The sequence below is a fragment of the Phascolarctos cinereus genome, unplaced genomic scaffold, assembly GCF_003287225.1.
Source record: "Phascolarctos cinereus isolate Bilbo 61053 unplaced genomic scaffold, phaCin_HiC Scaffold_3;HRSCAF=262, whole genome shotgun sequence".
Classification (NCBI taxonomy): Eukaryota; Metazoa; Chordata; class Mammalia; order Diprotodontia; family Phascolarctidae; genus Phascolarctos; species Phascolarctos cinereus.
In genome coordinates, this window is record NW_027555736.1 from 101,053,061 (window position 1) to 101,076,771 (window position 23,711).

At 42.6% G+C, this 23,711-nt stretch overlaps 1 protein-coding gene and 1 long non-coding RNA gene across 3 annotated transcripts in view; one reads left to right on the top strand and one right to left on the bottom strand.

Annotated features, from left to right (window-relative positions):
* MXI1 (MAX interactor 1, dimerization protein) overlaps window positions 1-23,314 on the bottom strand; it is a 102,653-nt gene extending 79,339 nt beyond the window's left edge. The window contains exon 1 of one of the 2 annotated variants that reach the window (XM_020987995.2): window positions 22,865-23,314. In XM_020987995.2, the coding sequence (XP_020843654.1) occupies window positions 22,865-23,126 (262 nt within the window). In that variant the 5' untranslated portion in view covers window positions 23,127-23,314. The remainder of the gene's footprint in view (window positions 1-22,864) is intronic. The other variant, XM_020987994.2, reaches the window with a different exon arrangement.
* LOC110209492 (uncharacterized) lies at window positions 6,564-9,740 on the top strand. Its single transcript, XR_013485269.1, has 2 exons — window positions 6,564-8,061; window positions 9,036-9,740. It is a non-coding gene; the product is annotated as an uncharacterized LOC110209492 (long non-coding RNA).
* Window positions 23,315-23,711: the final 397 nt, after the last annotated feature.

Sequence of the window (23,711 nt, forward strand, 5' to 3'; positions counted from 1 at the left end):
TGAATCAGTCTCTACATTATTCAGTAACCTCATTATAAAGGTGGAATATAACAACATTAAGGGCAAGGCCTTTTTTTTAAATATCATTTTTGTGCACAGTGCTTTGAAAGTAGTAGGCACTTAACAAATGCTAGGTAGATTGGCTCAGAAAGGAAAAGGGGGCATATGGAAAGGCAGAAAAAAAATTTTGGGGGAAAATGGTTTAGAAATAAGAAACATCATTGTAGACTATACAGAAGTCTCATGCCTATATATAACGAACACTTTGAGAAGATGCAAGCGACGTTGGACATGGTGAACACAAAATATAGTCATTAAATATGAAACTAATTATATTTTAACAAACAGGAAAGGACTGCTAACTGATGTGGAAGTTATTTTCTGAATCAGCTGAATTAGGCTATTAGCTTACTGAAGAACAAAATCAATACCAAACTAAAAAAAATTAGAAGAGAATATGTGTGTAATTGAGACAACTACAACTTGACTTTTTTTTTAGCTATTGGCAAAATATAGATAATGGATAAAAAGAACAGATATCAACACTGTCTTACCATTTCCTAAGAAAGTTTAATCCAAGTAGATAAATTGTCACAGAGACAAGAACCTAGAAAACATGTCAGTCAGCAAACACATGCTTAGCAGAGACATATGGAAGCCAAAGGCAATGCTGATTTAGAGTGTAAAATTGTTTATGAGGTCTTACAGATGAGGATAGTGGAAGATTGTGAGGAGTATCACCTATAAAGAGTGAGAATTAGAAAAAGCAAGTTAATAGAAAATTTTATAAAAGATCCAACTAAACAATCATTCTAAGTTAATTTAAGGTTGAAATGAGGAGGGCAAGTTTCAACTGTTTCAGGTGAAAAAATGGAAACAATTTTTATAAAAAAATTTTTTCATCAATGACAATGGAGACCCAATATGCTGCATAAGGAAGAAAATGAATGAATGAATGAAAAAGCATTTATAAAACATCAGCTGAGGATACAAAGACAAAAGTAAAACAGTCCCTGACGCCAAGGACCTTACATTCTAATAGGGAGACAATACATATAGGAGAATACAAAGCTCTGAACTGAGAGCCTGGAAGATCTGAGTTCATATCCTGCCTCAGACATTAGCTATGTGACCTTGGAAAAGTCACAACCTCTGCCTCAGTTTCCTCAACTAAAAAATGGATATAACAATAGCACCCACCTTCCAGGGTCATTGGGATAAATGAGATAGTTTGTAAAGTGCTTTGCAAACTTTAAAATGCTATATAAATGTTATTTTTTTCTGGGGAATCACAGGAATGATGGCACCATAGAGGGAGTCCACTGCTAATCTCTTTCCAGAATGGTAGTATAGATTTCATTACTATTTATAGAAAAAGATGTAAAAAGTAGGGGGGTGGGGATGGGAATATGCAAATAACTTTAAAGAAAACAAGATGAGAAAAGCAGATTAAAGGAAAAGGAATTCTGTGCCAGATGTGATGAAATCTTGAGGGTGTTGAGGGATTGATTATTAAAGAATATGAATGAGGGAAGCATACTAAAGGATGAGAAAAAATCTTGGATCTTACTCAGCAAAAAAAAGATAACTTTTTTTTAATAACTACTGATACAGTTAATAACTGCTTTCCCTTTTCTGTTTGTTTTAGTGATGTGTTTTGTTTTTATATTACAAACATTGCCAGATTACCTCCACTCTGTGACCAGTGTCTTGCAACAAAGTAAGACAATGAAGCAAAAATAATAATACAGTGGCCTCATCTGAAACTATATGCAATATTTCACATCTGTAACACCCTCATCTATTTTAAATTGTTTTTTAAATTAATTGAAACCTATTTTATCTCCATTCTACTCTCCAATTCCATTGAAAAAAGAGGAAAAAAAGCAAAGTCCTTATAACATACGCATAGTCAAGAAAAATTCCCTAATTTGCTGTCTACAAAAATATGTGTCATTCTGTACCCCAAATCTATCTCCTTCTGGTCAGGAGATAGTATGTATCATTATTCGTCCTCTGGAATGATGAATAGACATTGTAATAATCATCTTTCTTAAAGCTTTCAAAGTTTTTGTCATATCATGTACTACCTTCCCATTTCTGGAATTTGTTTCTGAAAATAATCTCCACATGCATCAACAGAATCCATGATGCAAGAATGGGAAGGGACCAGGCTTTTTCAAACACTATTGTCCAGTGGACTACAAGTTTCAAGTCACATAACTGAAAAGCATAGAGAATATATGACACTACCAATTTTGAGTACCAAAAAAGCATTTCATTTAGTAGAGTAAAAGGATGCCTTAATGTCTCTTCTCTAACAAGAAGTTTTACCATGCGCATGCCAAAATCATACAAGATTCCTTCAAAGATGTTAATAACAGGGAAAATTTCATTACAAGACTATATTCAAGAATAAAATGGAGATTTATGTTTGCCAAGGGGGCTTGCCAGTATCAAGGAGAATACTCAGTATAGAGTCCAAATAGAAAAAGAAATTGTTTCCATAAGATGAAATTGTCATCTGGTCCCAGAACACTGCAGAGCTCCTGAAATGAGATCTAATATCATTCAAAAGATTTTGCCTTAATGTAACACTGGAATGACCAAATAGATGAAGAATGCTTATTTTCTAAAATATGATAAGCAGGTGGGTGGACAACCAGTAAAACTCTTCTACCTGTCCATATATATTGGATGACAAAGTAGATATCCATTGATTGGGAATGGCTAAATAAACTGTGGTACATGAATGTAATGGAATAATTACTATGTTGTAAGAAATGAGAAGTATGATGAATACAGAGAAGTGTAAGAAGATTTACATGAACTAATGCAGAGTGAAGTAAGCAGAGCCAAGAAAACAATATATACAAGGCTACAACAATGTATATGGGGAAAAAACATAAAATGATTGAAAGTTACAGAATTACAAAGAATAAATATGGCCTCATATATACTAAACAGATACTTTAAATGGACAATGAGCTATGCCCAAACTGGGCAGGAGGAGCTATATTGCTTTTGGGAAACTATTCAGTATTTTTGATAACTCCAAAATCTTTCCTAAAATAAAGGCCCATATTTTTGAACAAAAATATTCTTCTGATGATGCTGTATGCCTGGAAATTATAAAATATGGCAGCTTCTGAAAGAACTGAAATTAGGGCTCACCCAAAGGACAATGATAGGTATGAGTAGTCAGTTAATAAGCATTCAGTATGTGCTGGGCACTGTGCTAAGCACTGGGGATACAAAGAAAGGTAAAAGGCAATCCCTGTTCTAGAGGAACTTACAATCTAATAAGGGAGACAATATGCAAATAACTATGCGCAAACAAGCTATATACAGGCTAAATTGGAAATAATCAGCAGAGGGAAGGCATTAGAATCGAGAGGCTGTGATAAGCTTCCTGTGGAGGTGGGATTTTAGTCAGGATATGAAGAAAGCCAAGGAAGCCAGGAGGTAGAGGTAAGGAGACAGCATTACAGGCATAGGGGACAGCCAGGTAAAATACACTGGAGATAGAATGTCTTGTTCAAGGAAGAGCAAGAAAGCTGGCATCACTACATGGTAGTGTATGTGGTGGGGGTATAAAGTGTAAGAAGAGTAGAAAGGTAAAGGGTGGGAGTGGGTGGAGGGCAGATAATAAAGAGTTTTGAATGCCAAACAGAAGATTTTATATACTGTATTACCAGTGAAGAACTACACAAGAGAAGTCATATGAAAGAAGGCATCAGATACACAACTAGAAAAGAACATGGGCTGACCATGTGGTAAGAACTCATGCTCCAAATTATCCACTTGCAAAGAACTGGAAATTGAGAGAATGCCCATCAACTGGAGAATGGCTGAACAATTTGTGTTATATGAATGTAATGGAATACTATTGTAGTATAAGAAATGATGAGCAGGCAGACTTCAGAAAAACCTGGAAAGACTTGTATGGACTGATGCTGAGTAAAGTGAGCAGAACCAGGAGAACGTTGTACACATTAACAGCCACACTGTGCGAGGACTAACATTGATAGACTTAGCCCATCTCAGCAATGCAAGGATCTAAGACATCTCCAAAGATCTCATGATGGAAAATGCTATCCACATCCAAACAAGGAACTATGGAGTTTGAATGCAGATTGAAGCACACTATTTGCTATTTTTTTCTTCTGTTTTATTTTGTTTCCTCTTTCTGATAGTGCCTCCTATTGGTTCTATTTCTTCCTTACAACATCACTAACGTGAAAATATGTTTAATGGGAATGTATAGCCTATATCAGATTGTATGCTATCTTGGGGAGGGAGGAGGGAAAGGAGGGAGAGAAAAAATTTAAAACTCAAAAGCTTATAGAAGTGATTGTTGATAAATCAAAATAGATTAATAAAAAAGGAAAAAAAAACTAAAAAAAATAAACAAATTATCCACTGCTAAGAGAACTAAAGGAAAGCCCTTGACACATGAAGTGTGTGTCCACTACGGAAAATTTACAAAGGTACATGGACAGGATAAGAGTGCATGGATAAGTCATAATCTCTATCAATGAAAGGAGTACCAATAATATCTTGATTCACCAAAAAACAAAGATGTTATTTACCAAATACTTATCCTGCAACAACTTTGCTCTTTAGGGAGGAGACTTCTTGTTGTTCTTTGGTAAATTTAGGAGGAATGAGTGGATTCACTAAACAATGAGTTCAGTGGCCAAAGGTGGGAGGCCAAGGTATTTCTCCCTATCCTTCAAGGTTCCTAGGAGTGGCCTGCCCTACAGAAGGGGTGAAATGAGGTTTGGTACATCAGAAAAGGTCTAGGTCTTTCTGCTGTGCCACTAACTAATGATGAGTCATTGGTCAATTTCCCTAACTTCTCTAGGACTCCAGTTTCTTCATCCATGAAATAGATAAATCTGTACAAAATTGCTGTGATATAACTGAGCAAACAGACAAAAATGCCTTCTGAAAGCTGAAAATACTCACAAAACTAACAATCCAAAAGTGGAAGGGACTTCAAGAGCTCCTAGCTTTGGGTAGGCTTCCACCCAATCTATCTCAGATTGGTAGTTTGTGTCTGTCTGTCTGTCTTTCTTTCTTTCTTTCTTTCTTTGAGGCTTAAGTGACTTGCCCAGGGTCACACAGCTAGTGAGTGTTATGTATCTGAGGTCAAATTTGAGCTCAGATCCTCCTAATTCCAAGGCCAGTACTAGATTGGTGGTTTCTAATCCCATTTTTAAAGATTTGTAGGGGGGCAGCTAGGTGGTACAGTGGATAGAGCACTGACTCAGGAGGACTTAATTACACTTACTTGCACTTACTAGCTATGTGACCCTGGGCAAGTCACTTAACCCCACTGCCTAGCCAAAAAAAAAAAAAAGATTTCTAGGATCTAAACTAACCAGATCGGCTAACAGTAAACAAAAGGCCCAGAGTTATGACCAGTAGGTACCTGTCCTTTCAAATGCAAGCATATTTGAAACTAATCACCTCTTGGATAGTAATAGAGACCATATTAAATGGAGGCCACCAGCCTCCACAACCACCTTTAGTCATAGTATAAACATCTGTTTAAAATATGGGGCGGGGGGAAGGAAGGGGAAAAGGGTCATGGCTGCAGATTCTAGGAGGCACCAAAAATGACAATCTGCTTTTTGAGGGAGTCACTTCCCCTTCTCTGTGTTCTGGAATGTCCTGGAATGTCTGGAGCTGATGCTCTAGAAGGAACCTTAGAGATCAACTCCTTGTAAATAAGGAAATTGAGGCTCAATAGATGGGTAGTGCCTTGGCTTCAGTAGAACAATGAGCTCAGGGCAGAGCTGGGACCAGAACCCATACTTCTCAATTCCAGGGCCGATACTTTTTCTACTATTTACACCACACAATGAGTATACAGTGAGAGTGATCTCCAATGAGTTAATAGGGTTGCAAACTTTTGCCATTGCTTTTAAATATTATATTTGGCACCACATTTAAGAACTAAATATATGGTCCCTAAAATACAGATGTGTTCATAAACCACAGAAGACATTTTTTTTCTTTAAAAAAGAAAGAAAAAGACCTTGAATGGTTTTGCTTTCTCAGCTGGTAGCTCCATACTCTCTGATCTGGGTTTTCCCATCATGTGTCAGTAACAACTATCATCAAGAAGGAAGGCAGAGGGAGGTCAGTATGGGGCAGAATTACCTAAAAGGAATGCTCTACAGCTTACTTCTAAGGGGGAAAAAAAAGTTAGTTTGCAGAGGTCAGCTATTTGGAGTGAGAAACTATTAGGATGCAATTTCATCTTATCTATTTACAAAACACCTTTATTCTACAGATCCCAAACTGCTTTGCTTCCTCCAAGAAGTAGCCCCAGGAACTTATGATACACAGTTTGGGGACAACGGAAAGAAAATACTACTTTCCACAGCAGGGAGTAATGATACCCAGAAAAGTGTATCAGGTTATAAATATAAATAAGTTCAAGATAGGTATTAGGGAGCTGCGGTGTTGGGGGTAATGTCCTTGGCCCCTGAGGCTCAACAAAAAGGACAATCTTGACCCCCTTTAGGGCCAAGTTGCCAGCAATATGGGTGGGGCAAATTACACTATGTGTTCACTGGGGAAAACAGTTTTATATGGGTGAGGACAGCCTTGTAAGAGAAGGCTCTAAAAGCCAGCTTTGTATTACATTTATGACAAGTATCAAAGTGTCAAGCATATTTATATGTGAGTGTGTGTGTGTGTGTGTGTGTGTGTGTGTGTGTGTGTGTGTGTTATCTCCCCACACTAGACCCTGAGTTACCTCTGGGCAGAGACCTAGCTTACCTATCTTTTCATACCCAGCTGTTTGGCAGTGCATCACTCTACGCGTAGTAGGCTCTTAATCTAAGGAGTGTATGGCAAGACAGAGGGGCATGGAAAACTTGTAGGTTGATTATATGTCCCTGAATGAGCCTCTGGTAATTAGTGCCAGTTGGAGAAGCCACCTTCTCCTCATGTGGCTGCCCTACTTAAGTCACTGCCCAGATGTGGGCAGCATGCACCCCACCCCACTTTTAGAGTGCTAGGCCTGGTGCAACCACCTCAATTACCTGTCCTCTATCCCATGTACCCTGAACAGAACACAATCCTACTGGGAAGAGACCATGGAAAGGACCACATGTGGCCCTTCTGATGTTCTTATGATGGAGCAGGGTACATTATGTGTTCCATACAGTAGATGGGAAAGCCAAGGACAAGAGGGGAGTCCTCTTGTAGATGAAAGGCTCCCAGGCTTCCCTGCTATCAGCCCTATCCTGTCATGACATTGTTTCTTGGAGGAGTCTTTGTACAAGTGTCTCATCTGAAGATGGAAACCATACTTGTACCAAGCCAAGTGATCCAACAACCCGAAATGTCAGTTTTACATGGAGTAAAATGTGAAAAGCTTTATGTTTCAGGGGTTTGGGCTCTCTACAGTTTCCAAAGTGCAGACTGCCAATAATAGTTATCAACTATTCAGGACCAATAAACAGCATGTCTGTTTCATGAATGGAACCAGGAGTGGAGACATTACAAACAGATTAGATGACTTTCCCAAGTGACTTGTCCAACAAGTGGTTAGTGTGGAGAACAATTTTCTGCAAGTGCACTGAATTAATCAATGACAGACTTAATCAAGGGTAGAAATGGTATGGGGCTTTGGAAGAAAGATCAAAGTTCCAGAATAAGAAACATAACAATAATAATGTTTCTGCCTTATTTTTCACCTCCGGGTACTAACCCAACCTTCACATCCAAATATGCACTCAAACACACACAGACCACTCCACCCCTCCCACCCCACCCTTCACTCCTCCCCATGCCCAAAAAGCTCAGGGCAGTGGAAAAAAAACAGCATCCAGTCCATGAATCAGACATCCCTAACTGCTCATGTGAGCCCTTTCAAACCCAGCCTGCAGTTAGATTGCAGCCAGTCTGTATGCATAGAGATAAATTTGGGTCTAAAAAGAGTGACGTAATGATCTGCCAGAGAAGTAGTCTGCCAGATCCCATTCACCCATGCTGGCTGACAGCTCCAATCCAGGACCAGGATGCACTTAAACAAATCAGGTGCCTAGGACATGGGAGGGGGAAATGGGAAAGGGGAAAGAAGGGCCATGGGATTCTGGGGAGAGGGAGAGGAAAGGAGGGTGTTCATCTGAGATCACAGAAAATGGGAGTTTTTTACTTCAGTTTTCTAATGGTGAGATCAGGCTGCTTGGCAGAGGTTCCAACAGCTGCACTTGACTCCTATTCTGGTCTCTCTCTTCCTCTTTAGAAAAGGCCTTTTTTAAAAAAAAAAACATTTTATTAAATGGCTCTTACACAGCAGCCGATTTTCAGTGATAATAATGGATTTGTTAATCTCACTGATGTCCTCTTCTTATTCAGAACAAGTTGAATCCAAGAGGAATCTGCATTGCAGAAATCAATTAATATGCACATCTGAGAGACTTGCTAGGTCTTCATAACACGCATGGGATATTATTTTTCATCTGGTCTTAGGTGTCTGGTAGAATTCTGCTCTTCTGTGCCAAGGTCAATGTTCCACAAATAGTGTTTAATAGAGTTTCATAAGGCTTTAGAGGTTATCTAGCTCAGCCCCTTCATTTTACAGATGAGGAAACAGACCTAGACAGAGAAAGTGACTGGTTCAAGGTCATGGCAGAGCAGGGATTAGAACCCAGAACACTTTCGCCTACATTGCCCTCCATCTTCTCTGTATATAATTTGTAGATACCTAGTTATTTACCTGCTGTTTCCCCTCATTAGAATATAAGTTCCTTGAGCACAGGGCCTTTTTTTCCTTTCTTTATATCCCCAAGCTTTAAGCACAAAGCTAAGCCCAAATCAAGTTTTAAATAAATGCTTGTTGATTGATTGCCTCTTCGTATTCTGCTGTGCCATTTAATTTAAAAAATGCTTTGTAGTCTTTTTCAACTTGGGTTAGGGGAAAGCTGGATTTATAAATATTCAGATGGAGAAAGCTGTATTCTCAAGTCAACCCACAAGTTAGTAACTATTTCATTCTTCCTCGGAAAAAGGCTCTCTAAATCAACTTGGTCGATGCTGATAAAGCCGGTCCCACAAGCCATGCCTCTTCCAATGAAGAAGACTACCACAGACCTTCCATGCAGGAAAGGAAGCTCCTGCATTTCTGGCAGACTGCTTGTTCACTATGCTGCATCTGCTCGGGCCAAGAACCAAGTTGTTTTTTCTCCTATTTACCACCAACTTCCTGGTCAACAGAAACTGACCAAAGCCTCTCAGAGGCAGCAGCCTTTGTACAACTGGACAAGCAAATGAATCTGAACATCTATCTTAACTAAAATCCCTCCTTCCACAAGAAGCCTTCCCTAACCCCTCTTAATTCTAATACTTTCTGTCTTTAATTATTTCCTATTTATCCTGAATATAGCTTTCTTTGTAAATATTTGTTTGCATGTTGTCTCTTCCGTTGGATTGCAAACTGCTTGAGGGCAGGCACTATCTTTTGCCACTTTTCGTATCCTCAGCACTTTGTACAGTGCTTGGTATGTACCAAGCATACCCACTAAGCACTTACCAGATCATCTCCAGAGCTAGAAGGCTCTGTATCACCTACCTCTATCTATTTCACTAGATTCTAAGTTCCTCTACTAAGATTCAGGAGGGCAAGAGCCAGGTCATAATAACTTTTGTACTTCACTCAACACTTACCATTATGCTTTGCATATGGTATGTTTTTAATAAATGATGGTTGAATTCTAGAGTCTAGAGTGGGGCTATTGTCATATGCAAAAGAATTCATCTGTATTTTCACACACTATACATCAACCTGTGTTCTTTTTCTGTACCGGCAGCATGACTTAGTGAAAAAGCACAAGACTTGGCATCTAGAGAGATGTGGGTTCAAATTCCACCTGAGATGAGTCACATAAACTCTCTGAGCATCAGTTTTCTCATCTGCATGATGGGGAGAATAATACCACCTCTAGTCCCTTTCCCTCTAAGCACATAACCACCACCGTAATTCAGGGCTTTCATCACTTCTCTTCTGGACCATTACAACAGCCTTCAAATTGGTCTCCCTGCCTCAGGTCTCTCCACATCCCAATCCAACATCCATTCAGCTAAAAAGGTGATTCTCCTAAAGTATAGGTCTAATTATGATATCCTACCACTCAATAAACTTCAGAGGATTCCTATTACACTTGGGATCAAATATAAAGAAAGCCCCGACACTTACACTTGGCCCCTTCCTATCATTTATTGTCTTTTCATACCTTACTCCCTTCCTTGTACTCCAGGGGCCAGCTCCTCTGACCTACTGGAAGTTCCTCCCACAGACGCTCCAACTCTTGCCTTTACACTGGTTGTGTGACATGCTTGGACTACTCTCCCTTCTGACCTCCACCTCTTGCTCCACCTAGCTTCCCGAAAGACTAAGATCCCATCTCTCCTCTAAGAGGCCCTTCCCAGTCTACCCAGCTGTTAGTGACTTCCCTTTTGAAATGACTGACCTTCCAATCCACACAAGGATAGTACATTACTTGTAGGTACCTAGTTATTTACCTGCTGTTTCTCTCATTAGAATATAAGCTCCTGGAGCAAAGGGGACATTTTTCTCTTTCTTTGTATCCCCAAGATTAAGAACAGAGCAAATTTTAAATAAATGCTTGTTGACTGACTAGCTTACTTATCTCTCAGAGTTGTCCTGAGCATCAGTTAATCAACAAAGACTTATTAAGCACTTCCCAAGTGTCCCGAACAGTGCTAAGCTCAGGGAATACAAAGAAAGGCAAAAAACCAGTCCCTCCTCTCCTGGGGTGGGGGGCTGGGGGTAGAGAGGTAGGAAAAGTTTCTTCCCTTTCAGGTCAGACTAAAGACTCCGTGAGGGCTGAGAGTGAAAGGAAGTCAAATAGAGACAGACAAGAAGCAAGAAAGTAAGGAATAATAAATGAAGGACAGGGAAAGATCTGTAGGAATTTGATCAAGTAAAAGAGAAGAAAGAATAGACAATTACATTAAAAAATTCCAAAAGTTAATAGTTGATTTGATTATACTATAAGCCAAGCCTAAAATAAGATGTAAAAATAAAGTATATAAAGCAATTTGCAAGCCTTAACATGCTACATAAATGTCAGTTAACATCATCATCATTATAACAAGTGGAATTCTGGTTTCTCTTTAGAGAGGCAGAAGGTTGGGAACTCTGTCCATTCCTACTTCTTTATTCCCCTTCCCCCCATTCTTTCTCCATCTCTTTTCCTCCCTGTAGGATGCCCCAATATAACCAGTTCATTCCTGTCCAGTTTAGCTGAACCTCCTGAGAATAGCTAGCCCCCAGTAAGTAACATGTTCACAGCGCCACAGGAACATGTCCAGAAGCCATAGTAAAAAGGCTAACAAAAGTTAGATCCCTTAAATTCAGATCTGACTCCTACCTTCTTACTAAACCCTCCAGTCGTCTGAAAAGGGAGGGAGTGATTCATACCCCTAGTATCTGGAGCAAAGCTTTTGTTGACCCTTGTGACACCGCTTCTTCCTAATCTTTTAGATGTTCTAAAGGCCCCAGCTGCTTGACCAACTGGGATACAGACACACTAGACTTAATGATGTGAGCACACATGAGACCAGCCCTCCCAAAGCCTTCCCCAGAGAAGTGTTTGGGCAAATTACAGAGAGGCCTCCAAGGGAAAGCACTTGAGGAATTCCAAGACTGCCATGGGCTCACGGAGTCTGGCTCCCACACAGGTCCTTCTATTGCTACCAAACCATCTCTTCCTTTGCCCTGTGACAGTGACAGAATTCCAGAAGCTGGTGTCAAGAATAAAGAATGAACAACAGGAATGTGGATTGCTCCCTGCGGTGTAAATACACTGACTGACTACAGAAGCAAAAGCAGCACAAGGGAGCTTTCCAACCCATTTGTGCCATTTCCTTCCTACCCCCACATTGTATCTGCCTTGCTGCCCATGCTTGGCTAACAAGACCCACCCCTGGTTCTTCTGCATGAGCTACTGGCACAAGCCATAGGCCTGGCAAAGCTGTCCTTCAGGAAGCCAGACATAATCCACCCATGAGGTGTCTCATAAAGGCTGTACTGGTTGGATGAGTTTACCAGAGGATGTTGGGCAGGGAGGTTCCATCCATGCAAAGTAGCATGGAGGTGACTTCTCCCTCAAAGGGAAGAGACCACTTTGTCCTCAATTTCAATGCCTCAAGAAACACACAACAGGTTTGGCTTTCCTCTGCCAGAGGATGACTAGTAAGAAAACAGGTTGGAACATATGCCAAGACCAATACTGCCTGTCCGAGGGGGGGGGACACACCCTGCGTAACTGGGGCCTCACTGGGGACTTTACAATTCCAGGTTCAGTTTCTGGCTTTCCAACTGATTCTCTCCTTCCTCAGCTATCTCTCAGGGATCCAGTCTCTCTCTCTGAAAATGGACAGCAGGAAATACTTGCTAGGGACCTCTTTGGGGACTGGCTACTGTGTATGCAAGAACTCAATTTCAACTTGTGGGAGGGACAAAAGAGGAGTGAGGAGAGAAAGCTAAGAAGGACAGGGGCACTTTATATTTGTACAATGTTTTAAAGCAAAATTTAACATATTCATTACTACATGATCTAGAGCAATAGTAGAAATAGAGTCCTGCAAGCTGCACACTGATTTAGAAAAATACAAATTAACATTATCTAGGTTGTATTGCATTATTAATTTATTTTGTTAAAAAATTTCCCAATTATATTTTAATCTGGTTCAGGTCCCACTCAGAAGTTTTGCTTGTGGTTTGTAACCCAGGATTGCTTGTGACTTTTACAGCTCTGGCCTAGGGAAAATCCTCACAACAACTCTTGGAAGTGGGTCATGCAAGCATTTTACAGACGATTATAAGAGCACAGATTTCGAACTGGAAGGGGCCTTAGAAGCTATCAGGCCTAACCTCCTCATTTTACAAATGTGGGGGGGAAACTGAAGCTGAGAAACAACTCAAGGTGACATAGCTAGTAAGTACCTTAGGTGGGACTGGAACGTAAGTCTTCCTGACTCTGCATCAAGTGCCCCAGAAGTTGAAAGACTTACCCATTCACATAGCTAACAAATGGCAGACCTGGGTGAGGCCCAGGTCTCCTGAATCGAAGTACAGGGCTCTTTCCACTGTATCATGAGGTTTTGTCTTATAGAGAATACTCTCAGTGTTCTAAGGAAATAAAGGAAGCAGTGTTGGCTTGGCCTGGGGCAGGGAAAGGACTTAGGGATCTCACAGGGCAACGATGGGGCCTTATATAGCCCAGGACAATGGCTGTACCCTCTCCTCACACCCAGGAAAACAGAGCAGCTAAATGTCAGCTCTTATTTACAGATCTGCCTACACAGAACATAAATCAAGACAATAACATACTTATGCTGTCCTAAGTCACTGCAAAGGAGCCAAAAAAACAGAGGCTCAAATAATACACATTCTGCCTGTCCAGTTTCTACCTACCCTCACTGGCTCAGGTGAAACGTCACTTCCTGCAGGAATCCTTTCCCAATCCTTCCTGCAGGAAGTGATCACTCTTTCCTCTCCACTCCCATAACACTTTCTTTCTACATCTTTTCTGAATACACTAATTTCATCTTGTAGCAGTTATTAATATACTTCTTATTGATAGTCCCCAGTAGGGAGGGTCTAATCTTATGCTCCTTTGTAACCTCCATAGCACCTAGCAGTGGCCCTTGCCCAAAGTAAGTGCTCAGGAAATACCTTTTGAATGGATAAATAAATGAATATTAAATTATGACTTCATGAAAATAATCTTTTTTTTAGACTTACCATTTATATTCTGATCATAATGCTACTAAAACATGCTTGTTTTTCCTAAACATATGCTGGAGTTGGCTATCAGGGCCTGCCTACCAGGAGGTTTAAAGGTGGAATGGTAAGGTGGGTACACTATGAAAAGAGCACCACAAAGAAGCCACAAAATGACTAAAAGAGAGTGGAGATGACTTGTTGCCATTTCACCAGCTTTGAAAGAATAAAAAGTGGAGCTGGATGAACGGTCAGGGATTATACACAAATTACATAATTCAAAGATAACAAAGGAGTGGGGAAACCCGTTTCTTAAAAGAAGGTATGGTTTTTATGCTATTGATAATGGTTAGAAGTCAAGATTAAGTTATAAGAAGAGTGTCTCACCCAAAAGTAGACCCTACTTTATTATTTTCTTATTTTTTATTTTTAGTGAGGCAATTGGGGTTAAGTGACTTGCGCAGGGTCACACAGCTAGTATGTGTCAAGTGTCTGGTCTGAGACCAGATTTGAACTCAGGTCCTCCTGACTCCACGGTCAGTGTTTTATCCACTGTGCCACCTAGCTGCCCCCCTGGACCCTACTTTAAGAAAACAACAACTAACAAATAACCAAATAGCCCCTGCTGCAAGTGATCTCTTCTTAGAAATCATAACATGTTAGAGCTTAAAAAGCCCTTTGGGATTGTCTGGTTCAATCCCCAAAATCCCTGATTTTTTTTTCAAATGGCAAAGTATTTCATCGAAACAGCAATATAATGGAGAAAAATAAAATAATGGAATCATTCTTAGCCAACCCATACTCAAGTCTTTACAATCTCCCAAAGATTCACATGCAAATGAGAAAAGAAATAGCTCCGAAGCAAACTCACTTTTTGGAGGTGAGAAGGACATTGCCAAATCTCTGACGCTTTCCTGGACCAAAGTTTCTTCAGTAGATTTAACTGTTCAGGTGTGTGCCACTTTTCGCTATCTCTCTATTCCTTTATTTTACAGAAGAGTACGTGGAGGTCCAGAAAAAGAAATAATTTGTGCAAAGTTATACAGCTAGTTGCTAGCAGGACCCAAACTAGAAAAGGCTCCTAACTTCTAGTCTACTGTTCTTTCTACTACTATAGATTAGGGCATAATAACTAATATTGCAAAATTATTTCCCATTTTACAGAAGAATGAAACATTTACCTGAGCATTCCTTTTGAGAGCTCTCCTGATGAAACTATAAATCTAAGCTGATTTATATAAACATCACCTCCCTCACTTCCTTACCCCTATCCCCAGCAAAGAACAAATTTATTGTGAAGAACAAAGTCTACCTGTATTTAAAAGCCTTCTTTTCATAAAATATGAGTTCAATGAAGCAACCAGCCCAGAGGGGCTGGCAACAAAGTTGTATTCTCAAGTCCAAACTGGTGGCAAGTAGATAGTATTTTCAGCCAGAGGGATAAAGACAGCTGTCCTAGGCCTTAACATCTCTGGCCCAGGCTGAACTAGGGACAATCATTTCAGAGACAATCATTTCCATTAAGTCTTAGCAAAGAAGCCAAGCAACAGGTGTCTGTCTGTACACAGGGACTGACCATTTGCAAAATCTCAGCTTGCTTAGAGCCTGACCTAAATGTTAGTGAGGTGCTTTCACCCAAATGTCAGTGGGTGGTATAATGGCATCAAGAATTAGGACACACAGGTTTCAGTTCTTCCATGGACACTATTTTCTTCGAGTTGGGTCACTTCCTCTTTCTGAGCCTCAGTTTCCTTCTTCCAAAAATAAGGGAGATAGATAAGATCTCCAATGACCCTTCAAGTACTAATATTCTGTATCTCTATGAGTTCTCAGGAAACAGAGCTCCAATAAGCATGGTACCCCATTACTCAATGCTGATTTTAACTTATCTTCCTGGAAATGAAAGTTTTCAGATTTCCACGCTGCCATATGATTTATACTCTATCCCAATCCTGGGCCTCATAAATTTTAAAATATATTTTAAAAATTACATAGAATTAAAACTAATTTTGTCTTGAAACTCAATGAGAAGTTCATGATAGCCTCTGAAATAAGCAGAGGTGTGCCGAGGTCAGTGACTCAAGTTTGAGAATCACTGATTTGGGTATCAGCCAGCTCTTAAGGCAAGGTACCAAGTGCTATATAGTATGCCTGCCCTTCCCCCAGGCTCCAGCTCCCAGAGTTCTGTCTCTGTCACAGCTCTTTAATTTAGCTTTTGACTGCAAGGGGAAAATTCCCCAAAGAGCAGTAGAAAGAACTCTGGACTGAGTCAGGACATCTGGGTTTCAGTTCTAGCTTTGCTAATGGCTAGCTTTGTGACCATGGGCAAATAACTTCTCTGGTTCTCAGTTTTCTCATCCATGAAATGAAGGAGTTGGAATAAGTGATTGTTAAAGCCCTTTCCCAGTTCTGAAGTTCTATTATCCTATATGCCTCTGTTTTCAAATGGGTAAGGGAGGGGAGTGGTTCAGAGGTTCAGGCTAAGACAAGCCTTACTCCACTTCTTCCTTCTGAAAATAGCTTTCTGCACTATTCAAAGAAAGTTCTCATTTCTTTTAACTCTAAAACCACAAAACCATGGTTCACCTCTCAGAAAAAGGGTCATTTGGAAGCCCAAGTTGTCAGGGGGCCTAGGTGTGCCAACTCTGACTTAGAGGTGGTATCTTGGTAAAGATCAGGCCAGGCCAACCATGTGATCCTGCTCTAGAAACCCAGTTTAAATCAATATTTATCTAACTATATTTATAGAAAGTGTTGGTAGGGGATGGGGTAGTAGGAGGGAAGTAGTGGGGAGGAATGGATCTACGGCAGAGGATACCACAATGGGCATGGAACTCACTGTGGCAAATTCATTTCTGCAGGTCAAATGCTTAAAAAAAGGGCAACCATCCACTTTTGACAGATTCATTAATATAGTAAACATTTTATTCGTTGTTGATTCCTAATAAATCATTCAATTTCTCCATTTGGAATACCACAAGGATTGGATTGAATGATTTCTATGAGATCTTCCAGCTCTGAAATTCCATAACTCTAAGGGAATAGAATCTTCTGACCTAGTGACCCAATCCCTCCCAGGCAAAATTCAGGAATCCTCCCTGCCTGGTAGCCTCAGATTCTGATTTGGAGGTCTCAAGCAACCAGAGACACAGCTTCCAAACCTGTCACCAAGCACAAAATTCTCTGCTAAAAAAGTAAACTGGCTTCCCTTTAGAGTAACTCCATCCCAACCTGAGGCAGGCTAAGCAGTAGTTTGATTGTCATCAATGCCACATTTCCCTCCAGATTTCTTTAAATGGCTCCTGTGTTTCATATTTAGTCATGGTCAAGCTATGTGTTTCTCCAAGGGTTAGCAGCTGTTACGAAGAGACACCTTTGATGGAAATGTCTGCACGTGCAGTTTAATAAATACTTCCTTTTCTTTCAAAACTAAGGAAAAAGGGACTTGTTTTCTTACATTCCCTGGAGACTAAACACCTTTACCAGTGTCCCTTCCATAATGTACCTTGTCTCTGGTACTTTGAGGCCTTCAATGCTGATTACATCTTCAAAGCCAGCTACCCAGCTCTGACCAGGAACCAACCCACTCTACTTGACACCAACATTTATCAGACAGGCTTGCAGAGATCAAAATCTAGAACTAAGAAAAATACCTAAATACAAGGCTCTTGCAACAGTGTTGGGCTTCCTAATCAAGGACACAGGGAAAGTAGGGTTACTGCTGAAGAATCCCCATCCCCCCCCAAATAATCCATAGGGTTTTTAGAAAAAGGCAATTAGTTTGGGGAGCTTGTTGTCAGAAATGTGACCTGTTTGAACATGAGCTGCCAAGGAAACCCTCAATTTTAGGATAAGTGGACCCTGACCCCCCAATCTGAAGTACTTGATCCATTTTCATGGTTTCAACTGCCAGGTATATGCAGAAATGTTGTGAAAACAGCTCTCAAGTCCTGACCTTTCTACCTCAATCCAGGCTCATATCTCTTGCAGATTAAGGGATAATTTTACCTCATTTTCCCTAAGCAGGCTAAAGTCAAACTCGGTACAGAGCCCCAAGCCCCAGACTTGCTCTGTGCTTCTGACAACCCTGCTATCTATCCTGGTTCTAAACTCTGGGGCCCAATTCTATTCCTGCCTGTAGTTAACCCTCACTGCCAGTCAGATGAACATATACTTCCTAAACACCTACTGTGGGCCCAGCACTGTGCTAGATGTTAGGACAAATTTATTAAAATATTAAAAATATCACACACAATCTTTGCCTTAAGGGGGCCAGTGTAGGTGGGAAGACAAATAACTCAAGGGCAAGGGAAATGGAGAAAAGATAAATGTTAAATTATATGATGCAAACTCTTAACTGCAATTGAAATTTTGAGTTTAGTGTGGGCTGAAGTAGTTAGAAAAGGCTTCTTGGAGGAGGTGGGCCAGTGGTGAGTTGGGCCTTGAGGGATGTGGATAGCAGAAATAAAGACCAGTATGAGTTAAGTACAACATTGGGAGACAGTAAGTAGTCCAGTCTGATGAATATGGGTGATAAACTTAGAAGGATAGGACAGAATGAATAATACAGATCTCTCAGCTTCCTTTTTTTTTTAAAGGAAGTCTATGTCCCTTCACTCTTTCTGTGTAGTATCAGCCACATAGGTTTTGAAATTGGACTGCCCGGGTTCAAATCTTAGTTCCCCCACTAACTGCTTGTATGAGTCTAATGTCAGGACCCTTCATCCTCTGGATCTATGATCCTGAACCTCACCTAAGGCACAGATGGATCTGTGATCACTTCTCAGTCTCCAGTCTCTCCTGTCTCCACCTACATCATCTGTCTCAGGTACTCCTCAGATCATTTTTCTCTCCTCCGTACTTATAATACCTCCAGGCCACCCTTCCCCCCAAAATACACAAAACAACTTCTGTTGTTGTTTTCATCCTCCGTGACTTTTAAACTGCAGGTTAGTATGCTGTGTGCAATGAGGGGGTTACCCAAGATGATCCCTAAGGCTCCTTCCACCTCAACACCCTATGAGTCTCTCTCTTGGAATTCTGTGTAAGCCCCACACTGCCCTTCCCCTCATCTCTCGATGCTGATGCAGATGATGGTTCTTTAAACAAGAAGACAACACATATTCCTTTAATTTTCAATCACGTGTGCATTACACACACAGCCTTTGATTTCAGTTCTAACTTAGTACTTAATTTGCCTATAGGGTCAATTACAAAGTGAGGAAGACTTTGATTTTCAAAAAGGCTGGTTTTCTTTTTGTGGAGCAAACCTGACATCTGCTTCCTTCCAAAACCTCTTATTATACATAGAAACACAGGGCCTTGCACGCTAGATAATTGTTTATTTGATTTGCTCACCATACAACAAAAATCCACTCCATTTACATACAGAGAACAATATAGCATTTGGGCTAAGTCACCAACATTTCCTGAGCTAGATTCTAACTCTGTTACAGTAAAGAATTCCAAGAACAGCTCAGACTACTATGCAAACACACAAACACACACACGCACACTCACACTCACACTCACATTCTCTCTCTCTCCCTCTTCCCCAATTTGTAAACAAGAGTAAAAGTAGAAAGATGAACTCAGAATGGCCACAGGCTTGGGAGATTCCCGTCCTGTGACACTCCAGTCCCAGCCCATACAGAAGTGACAAAGACTGTAGAACATCTATTCACTGGGCGTTCTTAATGGAGCCTGGCAGTCTTCTTGGAGAAAAAAAAATCAGAGTCGGTGTAGGGTCCCTTTAAGAAGAGGGTAGACTGGCAGCTTGAGCACTACAGTTCCCAGAGACTCCCAGTCTGGGCTCCTGGTCCCACCCACCGACCTCTAAGCCCTGGCAACGCGTGACGTCAGGAGAGGCCAAAGCTGCCAATTGGCCAAAACACGCAGCTAGGTCAAGTCCAGTCAGAGGAGAGAAGTTTGTCTCCATGTGGAAACCACGTGTCTCCAGCTGGGAGGGGAGAAGCGGGGAGAGGCGGAGAAACTGAGATCAAGTGACTACGGGGGAGCGGGCTGTAATGCAGGCAGGGAGGTTATGCACCTGAGCCAGCAGCATTCTATGCAGTTATGTGACCTAAAAAAAAATACCGTGCAAGAAACTGGGAGGAAGCTTAAAGAAAGAAAAACAACGGTGTTTTCCTTCCAAAAATATCCCAAACCTGAACCCAGTGACCCTGTCGGACCCTATCTAGACTCTAAAACTCATTTCCTTTTCCCCCTCTCACTTTTTGCCAATTAAGATGTTCTCTTTTATGCGATCCGTGTGCTGTAGCAAAACAAACAAGGCGCACCGCTGCCTGGGGAGGATGGAGACGGGTATCACGACACTCCTCAGCCGCTCACACGGTTTCTAGGCACACACCGGTGACGTGACGTTGGGCATTGTGTGGAGCAAGAAAAACAGCAACCAAGGGCCGAGGAGAAGATGAAGAAGAAAGGCCGTTCCAAAGGGCCTTGCATTTCTGTGGAGGAGGACTGGGGGGGGGGGAGAAAGTAGGAAAGAATTCGGTGATATTTGCAAGGGATGATGGCAAGGAGCCCAGGGTAACAACAAGAAGGGCATGCCACTCGGGTGGCGCTGGTCTGAGAGCAGGGAGGACCGAGAGACTTCGGATTATGTCATCCCCCACAGCACCAACAATGCGTGGGAGGCCGGGGGCGGAGGGAAGGGGGGGGTTGAGGGAGTGGGGGAGGGAATGTGCGCCTCCAGCTCCTCAGCGTTTTCAGCAATCCAGCCCCGCTGCCTTTTATTCCTCCTCGCCACGTTATTTCACGCTCTGCGCTCAGCACATCTGCGGAAATCAGGGTGCTGTTTGCAGCATGTCTTGTAAAGCAAAACAGCAGCAGCAAAAAGGGAAAGCGAGGTCTAAAAATATTCCAGCGGGGGGAAAGTGGGGGGGAAGGAGAGGCAGAAGTGGGTTTCTGGTGCTGAGACAAGACTGAATACGTACATGAAGTTGACTTTGACCTAGGAAAGGAGGCTACTGCTGAGCTAAAGCCCTACTCCAAGGAGCAAGTCAGGTTTTGTTTAGTTTTGTTCCAACGACCTCCCCACCCAAACAAGAGCACGCGGACTAGCTCAGCAGGGAGGAGACCGTTCCCTCCTCCTCCGCACTCCCCACTGGGCAACCCGGCTCGCTCGGCTTTTTGCCTACGTGACTTGCGGCCACGCCAAGGATGAGGAAAGCGGATAAGCGAGAAGACTCCGAGTTCCCGAGTCCTCTAGATTAAGTTTAGGGGTGGCATAAGGAAAAAGGTTTCAACCCATTTCCAAGGTCCCTTCCATAAGCACTTCCAAAGAACTGAAAGCTTCGTCAACACAAGACGCAACTCTCGAGAAAGAAGACGCTGGGGAGGGAGAGACATCCCCCCACCGTGTACCATCCCACAATCTGCACTCGCAAAACGAACACAAAAATCCTCGCTTCTCCCTCTCTTCGCCGCCCCCGCTCCATCCGCATACTCTCACTCCAGCTTTTCTGAAACTACAACCCTAGCCAATGCATTCTCTGCCTCCCCACCATGAATAATCGAAAGAGACACGGTAACTCGGACATCAGAGCTTTTTTCTTTTGCAACCTAAACACCAAGAGCGTTTTGGAGTAGAAAAAAAAAGCCCCCACTCCCCGTCCCCGCTAACCTCTGAAATGCGATTAAAATAAAATAAAGAATTCGCAGGATTTTTTGTGCTTTCATATGATTAGTTTAACCCTGGAAGTCGATGCGTTTGTTTGGTGGGGATGTGTGTTGTGTGTGTGCGTGATGTTGTTCTTGGTGTGTGGGAGTGAGTGTGATGAGGGAATGGTGAGGAGATGGTTGCAAGATCTGACACGTTGCAATCTGACCTTTTGTGTGTTTGTGTGTGTGTACGTACGTTTTGCATTGATCTTCCTGCTAGTTCGGACGATTAAACAGCCAGGGTTTTCTCTCTTTCCCCCTTCCCCCTCCCTCCCATCTTTTATTGTCAATGACTGTGCTCGGAGCCGAGCTGTGGCAAACGCATGCACCCGTTAGGGATGGTTTTTCTGCTGACTGGGGAGGGTCGTGATCTGTACAGAGGAAAAAGCTAGCACCCTCAAAACCAAGGCCAGTAGACTGAATTTATCAGGAAGGCTATTTACTTCCTTGCCTCCCCAGGCAGCTGAGTTGGAGACGCCGTCTGGAAAATAAATAAATAAACCCACCTCCATCAAAACAGCCAAAACCCTAGTCAACTATTGTTTCCTGCAAGATCATAAAGTTTCCTTTTAGCATCGTCCCCTTGGCCAACTTCCTTACTGCACAAGGCCATTTTTTTTGGGGGGGGGACTTTTCAGGCTGAACACCGTAAGGCTTTTTTGTCTGTTGTTTTTGCTAGGGGGTTCGGGGATGCGGAGGGGAGATTAACACCATCTTGCACTTGTGCCTGCAGCAGCCCCCGATTGTGTCTCAGGACGTGGGTCTCTGGAGAACAGCGCTTACGGAAAGGAAAAAAGAGACAGTGGAGACAGAGTGCGAGAGCCAGAGAGACCGAGCGAGAACGCGAGAATGAAAGAAAGCAAGGAAGAAAGAACAGGGTTTTGTTCTGGAATCCCCGTTCTCTACCCTCCGCTTCCAACTTTAGCTTGCTAATATACCCACCCCACCCAGATCCAGGAGATGGCAAAACAAACACTCATCCGGCCAAGGAGGCTGGAAAAAAGAGAGAGAGAGAGAGAGAGAGAGAGAGAGAGAGAGAGAGAGAGAGAGAGAGAGAGAGAGAGAGAGAGAGAGAGAGAGAGAGAGAGAGAGAGAGAGAGAGGAAAAACGACCTCGAGGATATCCTGCTTGGTGCCCGGTTGTCAGCCAAACACCACTTTGCAGTTTTCTCCTCGGCCCTTCTCCACAGCCCCAGCAGACAGACACACAGAGATGCACACCCTCGCTCTCTCTCCCCCTCTCTTTGTTACATCTCCGTAAGCCCTGAGTGCCTGTCCCTTCCTCCGGTGTCAGTCGCTCACAGCTAGGAGCTGGGGGAGGGCTGGGAACTGGCAGCGGCTGGTTCGAGGGGCTAGGCGCTGACAGAGGAGGGCGAGAAGCTATCCCCTAAAGCTGCAAACTTACTTTTGTTCTCTTTCTCTATCTGCTCCAAGTAGCTGGCGGCCTCGAGCAGAATCTGCACATTCTGCAGGAAAGTGTTGATATGTTTCTCCACCGAGCTCTCGCTGGTGTTGAAGATGTCACTGAAGGGGCACCTGAGTTGGGCTGCCGCGGGCGCCCCAGGTTGTGGCTGGGGTTGAGGGTGAGGTTGGGGCTCTGGAGAGGCGGCCGGCCCATCCTCCTCTCCGCATCTCGCCTCTTTCCTCGGCCTGCCGCGCTTACCCATGGTGGGGGTGGGGGGAATCTCCAGGCTCCTGCTTCGGACACTCTGGGAGGAGGCTTGTTGCTGCCAAGCGCAGGACAGGATCTCAGGAGAAGAAAATGCGGCCGCAAAGAGTCTCTCGCAGACTTTCCGAACCTCTCCTGGTTGCAGTTGTGTGTGTCTGCGTGCGTGTGTGTATGTGTGCGTGTGTGTGCGCGCGCGGGTGTGCGAGTGTGTGAGTGTATGTGTGTGTATGAGAGATTGAATGAACCTACAGGACGACTGAGGCTCTCTGGCCCCTGGGTCCTAGCGCGAGCCAGATTCACCCTTCTGACCAGTAAGGATAAAAGGTGGGGAAAGAGGTTGCCCCCTCCCTCATCTTTCTGGATCCCTTTCTCAGTCGAGTTTCCAACCTGCTCCTCCTCAGTCCTTCACGGAAATTCACCGCATTTGACACGAGCTGGAAAAATCCATACGGCGACTGTTTGTGTACACCTGCACAAGCAACACACCGCAGTCTGGGACTGGGCAGAATGAAAAACCAACCTAGGTAATGGAGAACTACTCGCCACCCCCCCCTTCTCACCGCGGAATGCTGTGCCAAGGCTA